Source organism: Culicoides brevitarsis, chromosome 1 (assembly GCF_036172545.1).
Source record: "Culicoides brevitarsis isolate CSIRO-B50_1 chromosome 1, AGI_CSIRO_Cbre_v1, whole genome shotgun sequence".
Classification (NCBI taxonomy): Eukaryota; Metazoa; Arthropoda; class Insecta; order Diptera; family Ceratopogonidae; genus Culicoides; species Culicoides brevitarsis.
Genome location: NC_087085.1, coordinates 33299132 through 33312445, shown reverse-complemented (window position 1 = coordinate 33312445; position 13314 = coordinate 33299132). Strand labels below are relative to the sequence as shown.

Below are 13314 nucleotides of genomic sequence, written 5' to 3'. Positions count from 1 at the left end.
ATAAAATCTAAATAAACAATCAAAGTTACTAATTACTAAACAACTAATAATACATTAAACATATATTAACAGAACTGATTAACTGATGACCACTAACAACATTAAAACAATAAAAAAAATTACTAAAAATAACTAAATAAAACCCCATCAACAGCTTAAAAATAAATGGTAAGGCTTGTGAATAATTAAAATTTAATTTAAAAAAAATCCAAAAACGATTAAAAATTAATCCTAAAATTTAAGAACGATTTTAAATAAATCTGTAGACAAGATTTTCGAGTCTAGACTTGATAATAAACGAGCCTTACCTTCCATTCTTATAAGAAATCGTCATCTCATCTTAACGCATATCGCAAACAATCAAGATAAAAAAATCACACATTATGATTAATTTACGACACCTGCAATAACATGCCGGCTGTTAACCATCAAACAAACAAAAATATTTTTTTGTAAATTAAAGTCAATTTCAATTGACAAAAGTTTAAAGTTCGAATTAATTTTCATCAATTGGATTCATTTCGGGCCCCTTTACAATCATAACATATATCATTACAACGTACGAAATTTTTCTATATGTTAATGATGTTGATCACCCAACGCGATACGAAAATTTTTTTTTGTGATCGATAACTGTAAAAAATCATACTTGTAAGAAATAGACAAAAAAATCATAATAATTGGACAAAGAATGTTAATTTTCTTTTGAATAATAATAATAATATTATATATGTTATGTATGTTGTTCCTATATAATATACATTACAAATATGTATAGTATTGTATAATAAAACAAGAAAAAATTTATTCTATAAATAAATTTCAACGAAAAAATGAACTGAATTTGTCCATGATGATGATGATATAATAAAAAAATAAAATTAAATTATGTAAAAAAATATTAAAAATTGATGTTTATTAAAAATTAAACAAACAAATAATTGAAAGAGTTGTAGTTGAAGCAGAAAAGTATATTGATTGATGTAATTTATTAAAAAAAATAAATAATTAAAGAAATGCGGAAGGTAAAGTACAAAAAAGCGAGAAAATCGGTAATAAAGCCCCAAATTAGAAGCAAAGAAATAATAAAATTTTAATAGTTGTAATGTTACATTTAGTTGTTGTATAAAAAAAATTATACAAAAAAAAAAATAAAAATAGTAAAAAAATTGGAATCTACCGAAGAAATAATGTAAAAGAACAAAATAAAAATTAGAGAGATATAAACAAGTTTTTGTATGCATGTTGATAAAGAACTAGAAGTAAAATTCCAGAAGAAATTGCAAGGTAAGTTCTTGTTCTTGTTTGTGATGAACAGTAACAAAAACGGTATTTTAAATAAATGAAGATTGAAATTTCATGGAAAAATACCCAGAAGGCTTCGCAATCGTGTTTGTCGAATTTATAATACTTACTGTTGTTTCATGAAATTATTAGATTTTTTCTCAATTTCTGCTTGAATTTCTTTTATGGAATAAAAATTCATTAAAAATATGAATTTTAACAATTTTTACGTATCACGTGATACTAAATAAATTAAATTTCCTTCAAATAACCTTCAAACGATAAATAAAATTTTCATACTGAAGAAATCCCTTTGTTCCCTTGAAAATTTCCTTTGTCTTTTTCCGTAATAACAAGTACAGACGATAAAAGTTTATTATATTATTTAAATTGTCATTCATTCAAATATATTCACATTTTTATTGACACAAAGCAGCAAGGTGATAACTTCCTTATCAGACGACGGCGTCGATAAATTCCACTCGACTTTTGTTCGCCGTTATGCATGTGTTCGTGTGGTCAGTAGCAGGCACGAATTATGATGAAATTCCAACTCATCATAGTCCTCATTAGGTATTCATTAAAAAGTCTGACAGAAAGAGTTTTTCACAATAATTTCGATGACGTCGGTTATGATATCACGAATATTTCCAGACATGACGCGATAAAAATTAGATTTTTTTTTTTTAGATTTTTTATGTATTTTTCTTTATTAATTAAATCGATAATTACTCATTTTCATTTGATGATAAACATCATAATTGTATAATAATATAATATATAATAATAAAACCTAGTCGCAGTTTAATTTTTTTTTTTGTTTAAATTTTTGTATTAATTTTTTTTTATTTTTTTCAATATAAAATATATAAAGCAATGATACAATATGTATTTATTTATTTATTGGATGAATGTGTTTTTTTCCTCTTATCATTATTTTTTCTATGTTTGTAATAATTAGTAATAATAATAATAATAATTAAACTTTGTGTGTGTTTTTGATTAGAAAAAGGGGAAAAGGATCTACGTAATAAAAACTGTATTTTCTTTTGTCTAAAGATAACTAATTAATTAATTAATTAATAGGATGAGGTTAGAAGTTATTTGTTGTAACTTTGATAGAAAAACGAATTTAATCACTTTTGATGATTTGATTATGCAAAAAGGAAGAATGATATTTTTTTTTTCACGTTGCTTACAAAGTAGAGTTAGTTTTATATTATTCATTACTTTCATTACTCAATAATGTTCCAAATGCTTATAAAATGTCTGTATTTGTTAAATATTTGTTTGTTGTTTCTTCAAATAATTTCCACTATTTTTTTGTAAATTGTTGTTGTTGTTCTGTTAACGTCGTCGAAGAAGTAGAGGTCGGAAAACTTATAGAAACTTACATTTTTTAGTCTTTGCTGGCTCTGGGGGCTCCAACGCAGCCAAAATTGCCTCGTCAAACACATTTTTCAATCCCTTTTGCGTCAATGCAGAGCACTCGACATACTTGACGGCCTTCAGTTCTTTCGCGAGCTTTTCTCCCTGTTCCGGTGTCAGTGGTTTCTGCTTGTTTTTCGCGAGCTTCTCCACGGTCGAGCTCTCGTCGCGCAAATCGATCTGCGTGCCAACGAGTAGGAATGGCGTTTTCTGACAATGATGCGTAATCTCGGGCACCCACTTTTCCTTGACGTTCTCGAACGAGCTCGGGCTGACGACGCTAAAGCACACCAAAAAGACATCCGTTTGCGGATACGACAAGGGTCGCAAACGATCGTAATCCTCCTGCCCGGCGGTATCAAAAAGCCCGAGTGTGTATGGATCGCCGCCAATCATTACCGTGACGGCATAATTATCGAAAACAGTTGGCACATACTCAGACGGGAATTTATTTGTTGTGTACGAGATGAGCAGACATGTTTTACCAACTGCACCATCGCCAACAACCACACACTTGATTGTTTGCATCCTCGCGTTTTGCTGGCTTATTTACTAGAGTTTTTGTGAAATTTTGCGCGTTCTTTTGTTGCTGGAAGTTTGAAATGCGGATTTTTGCACGTTTTTGCACACGAAACTGCCGATTTTTGTTGTACTTTTGTAAAATTTTTGGGTGTGTAACGAGAGCGAAACAATGACACATACACCTCTTGATATAAATTTTGCTGTATTAACTTTTTGAATTCAGCGGTAAGCTATGTGCTGTGCTGAACACTTTGCATTCGAATGGCATGCGGGGAGAATGCTGCCATATCCCTTTGTCGACAAATACTTGCTGACAATTATTTTTGAATGAAATTTCGTTAAAAAATTTTTTTTTTGTTTGATAATTTTTTTGAAAGAAAACCTAATTGAATAAGAACAAAAATATTGTGCCTATTAAAGTTTCTTAAATTATTTATTTTTTCTTTTGCTATTTTTTCTATGGAAGAGATTCTATGGGTTTAACTTTCATATGCCTAAATTTTTATCTTTCTGATATACTTTTTAAATTTTGTCTTAAATAATTTGTTTTATATTATTGGGACTTCTAATAAAGACTTCATCCATCTATCTTTCAGATACAACTTTTTCTTGAATGCATTTCTTCGCCAACATATAATCAGGAACATAAGAAATACCTATTAAACAACTTTGTCATTCTGTCATGAATTGTACTTTTTTGTGAGCATATTGTATGTTATGTTTGTCCTTATAAGACTATGGGAAAAGGAAATGTTCTACTTCAATCGAAGGTTCAATTTGCATTCATAAAGGAAAATTTGTAGTGCTGCCCCGATATTAAAGCTTTGCAGAACTTAAATCCGTCTTGAGACTTTGAAACATATTTTTAAACTTGTTATTTCGACTTAGCATTGCCTTCTTATTTATATCTCTATGTATGATTCCTCGGTGGTAAAAAAAATTCAACCTAAATGCTACGATTTTTTTTTGCTTAATTTCAATTTTTTACATAGGTCTCGTATGACTTTCCCTCTTATCTGTATTGTAAAGCTGAAATAATTTGCTCTTTTATTTTATGGTCAGAGAGTCAGTCTTCTCAATGCTCTTGTCGAATGGTAAGGATGTTTAACAACTAAAGACGAGGATACTAAATTCGTGGATTTGAAATGTTATCCCAAATCCCATCTACTTAGAACCTGAAAAAAAAATTAGAAAAATTCGTCAAAGAAACATAAAAGCTAAAAGTATACATTTTCAAATTAAAATTTAACAAAATTTCTTACCTTTAAAATCTTTTTATCTTAAATTTTCCATTATGATCAAATTTTGTGATTTCCAATAAATTCCAACAAACTTTTGGTCTCCAAAGGGATACAGCATTCCCAAAATCCCAATGCAAAAAAAATGGGCTGGCGACGCTTTGTGCATTGGGCTGCAACTCAAAGTCACTCACGGCACTCAAAGTCACTCAACCCCAATGCAGAGAAAATAATTTCCGACAAATCCCAGTGCAAAAAAAATAATTTCCGACGCCGTACCGTGTATGCGTATAGAAACAGGCATCCAGCATGGAATAATGGAAGCGATATTGGAAATCATGGAATATGTAGTCAAGTGATGGAATATGTAGTCAGTGTCACTATCGGTTCCATTGAGGAAAGTCGCGTTTTCGTTCGTCATTCTCAGTTCAGATCTTCAACCACTTACAAAAAAATATACAATAGTGTTACTTTAATGCCGAAAATTAACATTTTTTATTGTCTTGACCGTGTTACGCTTCCGAGAGACGAGTCTTTGTCAAACGGAGCAAAAAGTGAGGTAAAAATTCTGCTCTTAGACTCTGCCACACCTGATACACAAAACGACGACGGATCATGGAATGTGTGTTATGTTGTGTGTTGTGTACACACATATTCCAACAAAAAATCATTCAACACCTTTTTCATTAACGAAATGCAACAAATATTCTCGGCAGATCGAGTGAAATACGGCAATTTACGATCCGCCTGAATATTAATTGTGCGAGAAAAAAATTCCGCGTGAAAGAAAGCACGAGAAAAATACAACAAAGTGAAGAAGTTTGTTTAAAAATTACTAAAAAAAATAATAAAAAATATTCTATATGCCTAACAAGGTACACAAGTAACAGTCATGGCAACTTGATTGTCGTCGTATATGCATAATAATAATATTAAAAAGCGAGTATGTGGTTGTGTTTCCATGTTTACATTAATATTTGTGAGCGCGGTGCTTCACTACGAACGTCTTGTAGTTGCTGCTCTATAACATAAATTTTATAAAATATGCATATATTATAAAAAAAAATAAAATATATAAAAAATACCTGTGCATATGTGTAAAAAGGTGTGTAAAGATGGAACTCTATTAGACAGGGTCAAGTTCACAACCCAAATTTCCGGTTTTTTTTCTTCACCTACAAAGAAAAATGTAAATGAAAGTTGCCAAATTATACGAGTGATGACACAACTTGCACGAAACACAAAAGAAAAAGAAATAAATCAACCAAAAAATCTGATTTATGAATGAATTACAAACAATTTTGTAAGAAAAATAAAAACAAAACGGAATTTTCGACACGAATTCGAGTCATGAATCGCGAGACAAGAGAATTAACACGCAGATCGTATCTTCAGTGTCTCGGATAATCAATCAGAAAACTTTCCTTCTGTCTCAAAAGTGATCTTTAGACAAAATGTCAACTTTCTGAAAAATGAAAAAATTCGTTCCCTGCCTATCTGGTAATATTAATCTGTATCAAACATGCAATCCATTAACAAAATGTAAATGAATGGCATTTTATTTCGTCCAAAGTACGTGATTCGTGCATTCCCATTCGTTTCTATCATACGCCAATCAACTGCATAGGTAACTGCAAAAAATACCTTTTCAAAGATTTTTCTATAACAATAATAATAATAATATACCGAAGTGTATACCTAATGTCTAGATTGATAAGCGGTTTTAAATTACAATAGGCACAAATACTAGACGAGTTGTTGATTCTATTTTGTGGTTTAGGTTCACTTTCATGCCTATTTATAACACAATTTTTATTTAAAAGGTAACTTTTTTTTTGCAAGTCTCATGCCGCTCTTTAGTAATATATTAAATTATAGCTGAACGGAATGGAGTGAAGCATGTTTAGGGTGTAGGTTTTCGATGATATAAATAGGTCAATCGATGCTTGCTTGAGTTATTACAGCAACTCGTGCCGTTGACTGATACAGAAATAGGGAATAAATTGCGGAAAATGAAGGAAGAATCAACAGAATGAAAGTTTACTTCGTTCTCGGCGGCGAGTGTAAATTACGTTGATGGGTAAATGTTGACATAAAATATCGACTTTATAATTTTATGTGGCACGGAAGGGAGTTTCTGTGTCATGTTAAATACTTTAAAGGGATTCTGTCGGTATATTTATTAAGTTATCGTTGGGTTATTTCTATTAAAAGTGATGAAAGGTTGATTTACGAAGAAATAACTCAGAAAATAAATGAAATTGGTTATATATAAAAGTGGTTTTTAGTATATTTTGGAATGAAATTCAACTTTTTAAGCATTTATTGCAAAATAAGATTATTTTTTTTAGTTGAAGAGCTTTTTAATATTGAAGTAAATTCAGTTCAAAATCATTCAAAAACTTATTTTCATCTAAAAAATTTTTTAATCTTAATTTTTCATAATTTGCCTAAGTTTTGAAAAGTTTTTTTTGACATGAAAAGATTCAAAGAAACTAAAAATTGACTACATCTATAATTTTATCGATAAATCTAATTTTTAAAGCATTATTAAGGCCGCTCCAAATTTTTTCTATGTTTATAAAGCCAAAAATCCAATGGGGCAAAAAAAAAAAGTTAAAAATTTCATCAAAATTGCCCGTTTTTCGGTCTTTTTTTATATTTTTTCAAGAAATTTTCAAAAATTTTTAAAAATATTTTCAAATTTCAAGATTTTTTTTAATGAAAAACAAAATTTATTTGGATTTTCTTCTCTAAAAATATTTTCAAAAAAATTATTTTTCAAAATTTTTTGACAGTTATTTTTACTAAATTTTTGTGTTCAAATTTTTAACTTGAAATACTCTGAGATCAATTTGAAATTATCATATCTCAATGTAGATACCACATAAACAACTAAAAGATTCATTATTCACCAAAATTTGTTGAAATTTTGTCATTTTGTATGAAAAAGTATTTCAAAACTTTTTTTTTTATTTTGCCCCCCCCATTTTGAAAAAATCTTTTGGGACAAAAACATCGAAAAAAATTTGGAGCGGAATAATTTTATTTAAATATTAATTAATTTTATATTATTATATATTAAATTTTTTTATTAATTAATTTATTTTAAAAATATATTAATTATTTTTTTTAGTATTTTAAGCAACTGATTTTGAAAAATTTACTTAAAATTTCAGATTCAGCAAATAATTTTAAGCTTACAAAATTTTTCATAAATATTTTTCAAATATTATCAAATAAAAATTTAAAAATTTAATTTTTACAATTTTTTATTGAAAAATAAAAAATTAATTTTTAAAAATTTTCGCTCTTCAAATTATAAAAATAGAGCTTTTAGCGAAAATCATTCCAAATATCATAATTTTCATTGTCAAATTTACTAAATGAACTTGTTTACCCTATCATTACGAAGCAAAAAAAAAACTTGAAAGTCATTGTCTGAAGTGTCGATGTCCCATCTTTAAATATTTAAAATTTTATACAACAAAATTTACTCTCATCGACATTTCCTTTGCAACTTTTCTCTTACATTTTTGGCATCAAATCACTCTAAAATGCTATAAAAAATGTATAACGAGCAATTGCATTTCCGTGATCATTAAAAATGGACAGCAAATTTCTATTTACCTTTCAACAAAATCGACATCAGGTGTCTGTCCATGTCAATTGACTTGACCTTAATTTTAATTATGCAAGATTCCCCCTAATTTTGTTGTTGTTGTTTTTTTTTCAATTTTTTACAACTTGTAGCGTGATGATGCCCCGTTTTGTGTATTGTGCACTACTTTTAACTGACGTAACAGAGAATTTATTAACTGAGGTTATTTAAATATAAATTAATTTGTTTACAGCGCCTGACCTGCTCACATTAGAACAAATGATTGGAACAGTCTGACGAAACGCAGCAGCAGCAGCAGCACAAGCAATAAATGATACAAAAAATTATTATATTAATAAAATATCAAGTTAATTTAATCAACTGACACACGAGTTCTTCATATGGGAATCGACATAAAAAAAATCATAAAATATTAAGTGTAAGAAGAAAAAGTGTTGAAATGTGAACAAAAAATATTGATTTGTGATATAAATGTGATTTCTGCTGAATAAAACAAAAGAAGATAAAATTTAATTGGAAAAAAGTCCAAAAAAACAAAAAGTCGTTAGCGTTAGTGTGAAGCAATTATGCTGTTGAGGCGAAAATGGCTGAAAATAAACCAGCTCTGTATGCGGCGGGAGTAACGTGTCTCGGGTTTGTTTGCTTTGCGTTATCGGCAACTGCAGTAGGGCTGCCGGTATGGGGATACTATACGAGTTCCGGATCGTCGTGGGATACGAACAAGGGGTACTTTGGACCGTGGCGAACGTGTAAACATCTGAATTATGGCAGAGAAAATTGTCGTCCCGATCCCATGGGATTCAGGGCTCCAGGTGAGTGTTTTTTTTCGTTTACTTAAGGGTTAATAAACTCATCAGCTCGAGTAGTTATGACGCAAGATTTTTATCTTTTTGTCGCGCAGCAATAATAATATTTTGTTGTTTTCTTCATTTCTCTCGTCTTTCTTGTGTCGTTTCAGAGGCCGTCTTTTTTACCGGCATTTTCGGCGTCATTTCTTGTATATGCTTAGGAATTTTTTGCATACTGTCCGTTCTACAGATAGCCATGATATCTGCAAGAGAAAAAGTCGTTATGAAATATAGTGTATTAGTTGTGTTAAAACTAGTATTAGTTATATTAGCAGGTATGTAGATTTTGATTTTATTGCTCTTTTTTTCTTATTTTTTCGATTTGTGAGGAGTTCATGTTTCGCATTTTTTGAAAATTTTCGAGATTTTGAACAATTTTTTATAATTAAAAATTCATTTTAAATCAAATTTTATGACTTTTTCCAAGATTTTGATCTTAAATTGTTTAAAATTTTAATATTTTAGAGCTTTTCTTTATTGCTGAGTTTAAATTTTTCACAGACCTGATGAATTTTTGTATTGAAATATTTAAAAAAAAATAAGAATTTGACAAGTTTTTATTCATTTAAAATTAATTTCATGACTTTTTCTTTAAAACTTATCAAAATTGTTTAGAAAATTAAAAAAAAATAATATTTTAGAAGTAAAAATTTAAATTTTTTACAATTTTGAGAAATTTTTAAAAATTAATTCTTAAAAATTTAGACTTATAACAAGCGTGAAGACCTCAAAATGTTACTTTTCTGAATATTTTTTCAATATTTTGATAAAATTCCCTTAAAAATCTTCAAAAAATTATTTTTTGATCTCCTAAAAATTGCTAAACATGAATTTCTCACAATCCCTCATAACGATAACGATCAGCGATGATGATGTACAAAACGATTTTTCTATCAGAACATTCTCTCTTCGCACTTCTCGCCTAAAAAATTAAAAGAAAATGTAAATTAGTTACAAGGTGATCAACTCAATTAAAAAAGTAACAAGATACAATGAACCCACATTCGATACACTCTCTCAGATGACTAACGAGCACGGGGTAGTTGCAGCAAGTGAGTGTCTATCTGAAATCTAAACCGGAATGTAATTCAATGCACATGTGTCGCAAAAAATTCTTTGCAAACTATTGCGTAATTTCCCAGAGATGCAGACATTTAGATACGCATGCATGCGATTATCAAAGTTATTATTATTATTAAAATATTTGCTTGCCAAGAGCAACAATTTGCGACGTGATGTTTTTTGCATCAACCAAAGTGATGTTTGACGAAACAATAGAGTAGAGTTGATGCTACCTGACATTGACGCCGTCTTTTAGTGCTATTTGTTGTGTTTGGGCTGGTACATTGAATACGAAGCAATTTACTTTTCAATCACGGTACCTTTCAATCAATGAATTTGTCAAAACATGGTTGTTTGTTGTTGCAGATAAACAGATTAAATGCGTTTAGATACATTGTTGCTGCCGGGATTTGTGATGCGAAGGGAAAAATTGATTGTTAATGCAATATATTGACTCTGAAATTATCAAATTTAGTTTAAAAACATTAAAATTTTAACAAAAAAGTGCATTTTTAGGTAGAATTTTTAACGTTTTAGACTAAAATATTTAAATTATTTTATTCGAAATTTCTGTTCGAAGGCATTTTTGGTCTAAAATTGAAAGCATTAAAGCTTGAAACGCATATGAGTAAATTTTAATTGTTATTTTTGTCAAAATTTATCATTTACGCTCTGTTAAAGTTCCTGTTTGAGAACATTTTTCAATATTTTGTAACTCAAATGTTAGCTAATAAAGCATTTTAGCTTTAACAAAACTTTTTTATCCATATTTTTATGAACTTCGTCCAAAAGCTTCATTTAATGATTCTTTAATTAATATTTTATTAAATTTTAAAAGTTTTTTCCCCAAAATGTTAGATTTTACAGCACAAAAAACTACAAAAAAATATTTTTGAATATTATTTTAACTTTTTGATCATATCTTTTAATATTATTTCATTAAATGAGTCCAAAAATTGCTTTTCAAAAAAATTATTAATTATTTTTGCTTAAAATTTTTAATAAGTTACTTCATAAAATCAATTTTTTATGTCTTTTGACCAAATTTTTCCTCAAATAACTCTTAATAAAGATCTTCAAAGACGATTTTTAATCAAAATTTCCCCATCAACAATCTTCAAATATATTTCCATTCCCTAAATATTGCTTCTAATTCCCTTCCAAGCCCTAAATTTGACCCACTTTTAATCCCATATTGAACAGAAACGTGAATTGTCCATTATCAGCTGAACAAATTTTGCTGCATGCCTTTATTAAAATAAACCATTTTCCATTATTTCGTTTTAACACAATGTTTATCGCTCGTCTACATTGTATTTAGTAGCAACAACATTGAAGCAACAAGTGATGGTGCATGAGATATTGTTCATCATGTCGTCGTCTATGGGGCATTGTTGCAATGGACACAAATTAATAGACGAGAGTCTCTTTTGTGTTGTTGCGGTATTATTTTAAAAAAATATTTAGATCAGTTTTTCATAAAAAATAGAAAAAAATGAAGCAAATTGTTCTCCGAGTTCTTATCATCAACAACAAAAGAGAATGTTTGACACGAAAAAAATGCAGGTCTTTAAATAAAAGTGGGGCAAGAAGAGTTATTTACTCATCTTCTCTACTTTTACGTGTTTGTTTTTTGTTATTTTTATTTATTTTTACAGAAGAGTGTAAACTTGCACTGTTTTGTACATCATTGTAGCCCTTTTTTTTCTTTAACATTTCAATTATCATGTTCCAACCTTGCTTTTTTTTCTCTTCGTTGCACCTAATGATAATTACAAAACAATTTCTCCAACAGTTATTTTGTCACTGTTAGCAATTCTCGTGTTCGCCATCGTGACAGACAACGTTGGCGGACGATTTCGTGTCTCCAACGGAATTTCCTTCTACTTGGAACTCTTAGTCATAGCATTTTCCATCGGGTTATTTGTGCTTGCGCTGTACGATGTGATGCTCAGTCGTCGAACGGGCGGCGATCCAACAATGCCCGCAGATCCCAATGCGCCTGCAATCACCTTTAACAATCCCGGTTTCAGAGAACCTGGTCGCAATGGTAAGGAAAAAAAATTATTTTTCAAAAAAAAAACCTTTAAAAAAAATTTTTTTTACCCATTTTAGGCGGCATCTCAATGACTGATTCTTCCGCAAAGCCATATAGCAGTATAAATGGCAGCGTTCAATCGATGAACACTACGGTGACTTCCGTGACAAATGGCTCGTCAATCGGTAGCGTGACACGATCTCCGCTGCGCTCAAGTTTGAAGAAGCCACGACAGCAGCGCAGTAACGACGGCTTAGGAATACAAAATCCCGGGTTTAGCGGAGGCGGATCATCGCCTACGATGCAACGTTCGGGCAGCGTAAAGAAAGTTCGGATACAGACACAATCCACAGATGTTTGAATGGAGGGTAAAAATTATTTTTTAAGAATTTTGTTTGAAAAAATTTTTTTTTTGCTTGGAGACGAAACACAAGAAGCAATAATCTCTTTCGAATCTCCAATTTTTTTGACCGTTTTGAAAAAAAATGTGACTGTCTTCCTTCTTATTAAAATAATTTAAGTTAAAAAAAAAATGTAAATTTAGTGCTAGATATCAAGAAAAGAAATTGTACCTTGATAAAGTCATTAAAAAATATTACGCGTTAAATGTAGATCAACTGAAAATCATGAAACCTAACGATTCCGTCCTTTGAATCAGTGTTAATTGTTTTTATTTAAATTATTTTTTTTAATTATTAAAAAAAATGCAAACCATGCTTGTCTTCTATTATTATATTATTTTTAATTTTTATTTAAGTTTTAATATTTTTGCAAAAAACAATCAATTTATCCATTCAAAAAATCATTCATCACTCTCGAAAAAAAAATATTATGTGATAAATACAAAAATAAATAATAAAAAAAAGTTATAATGACAAAACATACACACCTGTTCGTTAAGATATAATTACTATAGTAAAACATATATAATAGACAATAGTGAGTAAAAATTTATAATAATAATGGAGACAGAAAAAAAATGCATTTCATCAGGGTAACCTTATACATATTTAATTAATTAATTAATTGCACGTTACTGATCAGACACAAAAGTAAAGACGATACAAAGTTACTACATTCACAATATTAATTAATATTTTTTTTATACATATATCTTCGACCAATAAATACATTTTTAATATAAAATGTGTGACACGAGACACAATTTCAATAGTAATAATATTTTTTTATTACATGGCGTGGGAGACGATGACAATTGTCAAATGCTGTTTGTTTGTTTGGCTGTTTTCTCACATGTCACATGAACGCCCA

The 13314-nt window shown here is 29.4% G+C and overlaps 3 protein-coding genes across 5 annotated transcripts in view; 1 reads left to right on the top strand and 2 right to left on the bottom strand.

The window, feature by feature from the left end:
* Window positions 1-12732, bottom strand: part of LOC134828178 (26S proteasome regulatory subunit 7) — a 97732-nt gene extending 85000 nt beyond the window's left edge. Inside the window, exon 1 of the mRNA XM_063841180.1 lies at window positions 12716-12732. The gene's annotated coding sequence lies outside the window, so the exon portion shown is untranslated. The remainder of the gene's footprint in view (window positions 1-12715) is intronic.
* Window positions 2202-3426, bottom strand: LOC134836792 (cdc42 homolog). The gene has a single exon (XM_063852013.1). It carries the CDS (start codon window positions 3238-3240, stop codon window positions 2665-2667), a length of 576 nt encoding a protein of 191 aa, XP_063708083.1. The 5' UTR covers window positions 3241-3426; the 3' UTR covers window positions 2202-2664.
* Window positions 4873-12638, top strand: LOC134838234 (uncharacterized). 3 transcript variants are annotated; one of them, XM_063853719.1, is made up of 5 exons: window positions 4873-5031; window positions 8327-8906; window positions 9053-9217; window positions 11800-12054; window positions 12120-12638. In XM_063853719.1, the coding sequence occupies exons 2-5, from the start codon at window positions 8678-8680 to the stop codon at window positions 12401-12403; spliced, it is 933 nt and encodes a 310-aa protein (XP_063709789.1). In that variant the 5' UTR covers window positions 4873-5031; window positions 8327-8677; the 3' UTR covers window positions 12404-12638. The 3 variants fall into 3 exon arrangements, with proteins under 3 accessions (XP_063709789.1, XP_063709791.1, XP_063709790.1); XM_063853721.1 differs by lacking the exon at window positions 4873-5031 and adding an exon at window positions 5144-5283; XM_063853720.1 differs by lacking the exon at window positions 4873-5031 and adding an exon at window positions 5459-5577.
* Window positions 12733-13314: the final 582 nt, after the last annotated feature.

Excerpts from the sequence above, each read along its gene's own strand:
- LOC134836792 (XM_063852013.1), bottom strand. The coding sequence starts at position 3,240 with ATGCAAACAATCAAGTGTGTGGTTGTTGGCGATGGTGCAGTTGGTAAA.
- LOC134838234 (XM_063853719.1), top strand. The coding sequence starts at position 8,678 with ATGGCTGAAAATAAACCAGCTCTGTATGCGGCGGGAGTAACGTGTCTC. Across the intron at positions 9,218-11,799 it reads AGTATTAGTTATATTAGCAG|TTATTTTGTCACTGTTAGCA; the intron begins GTATGTAGATTT and ends TTTCTCCAACAG. Across the intron at positions 12,055-12,119 it reads CAGAGAACCTGGTCGCAATG|GCGGCATCTCAATGACTGAT; the intron begins GTAAGGAAAAAA and ends TACCCATTTTAG.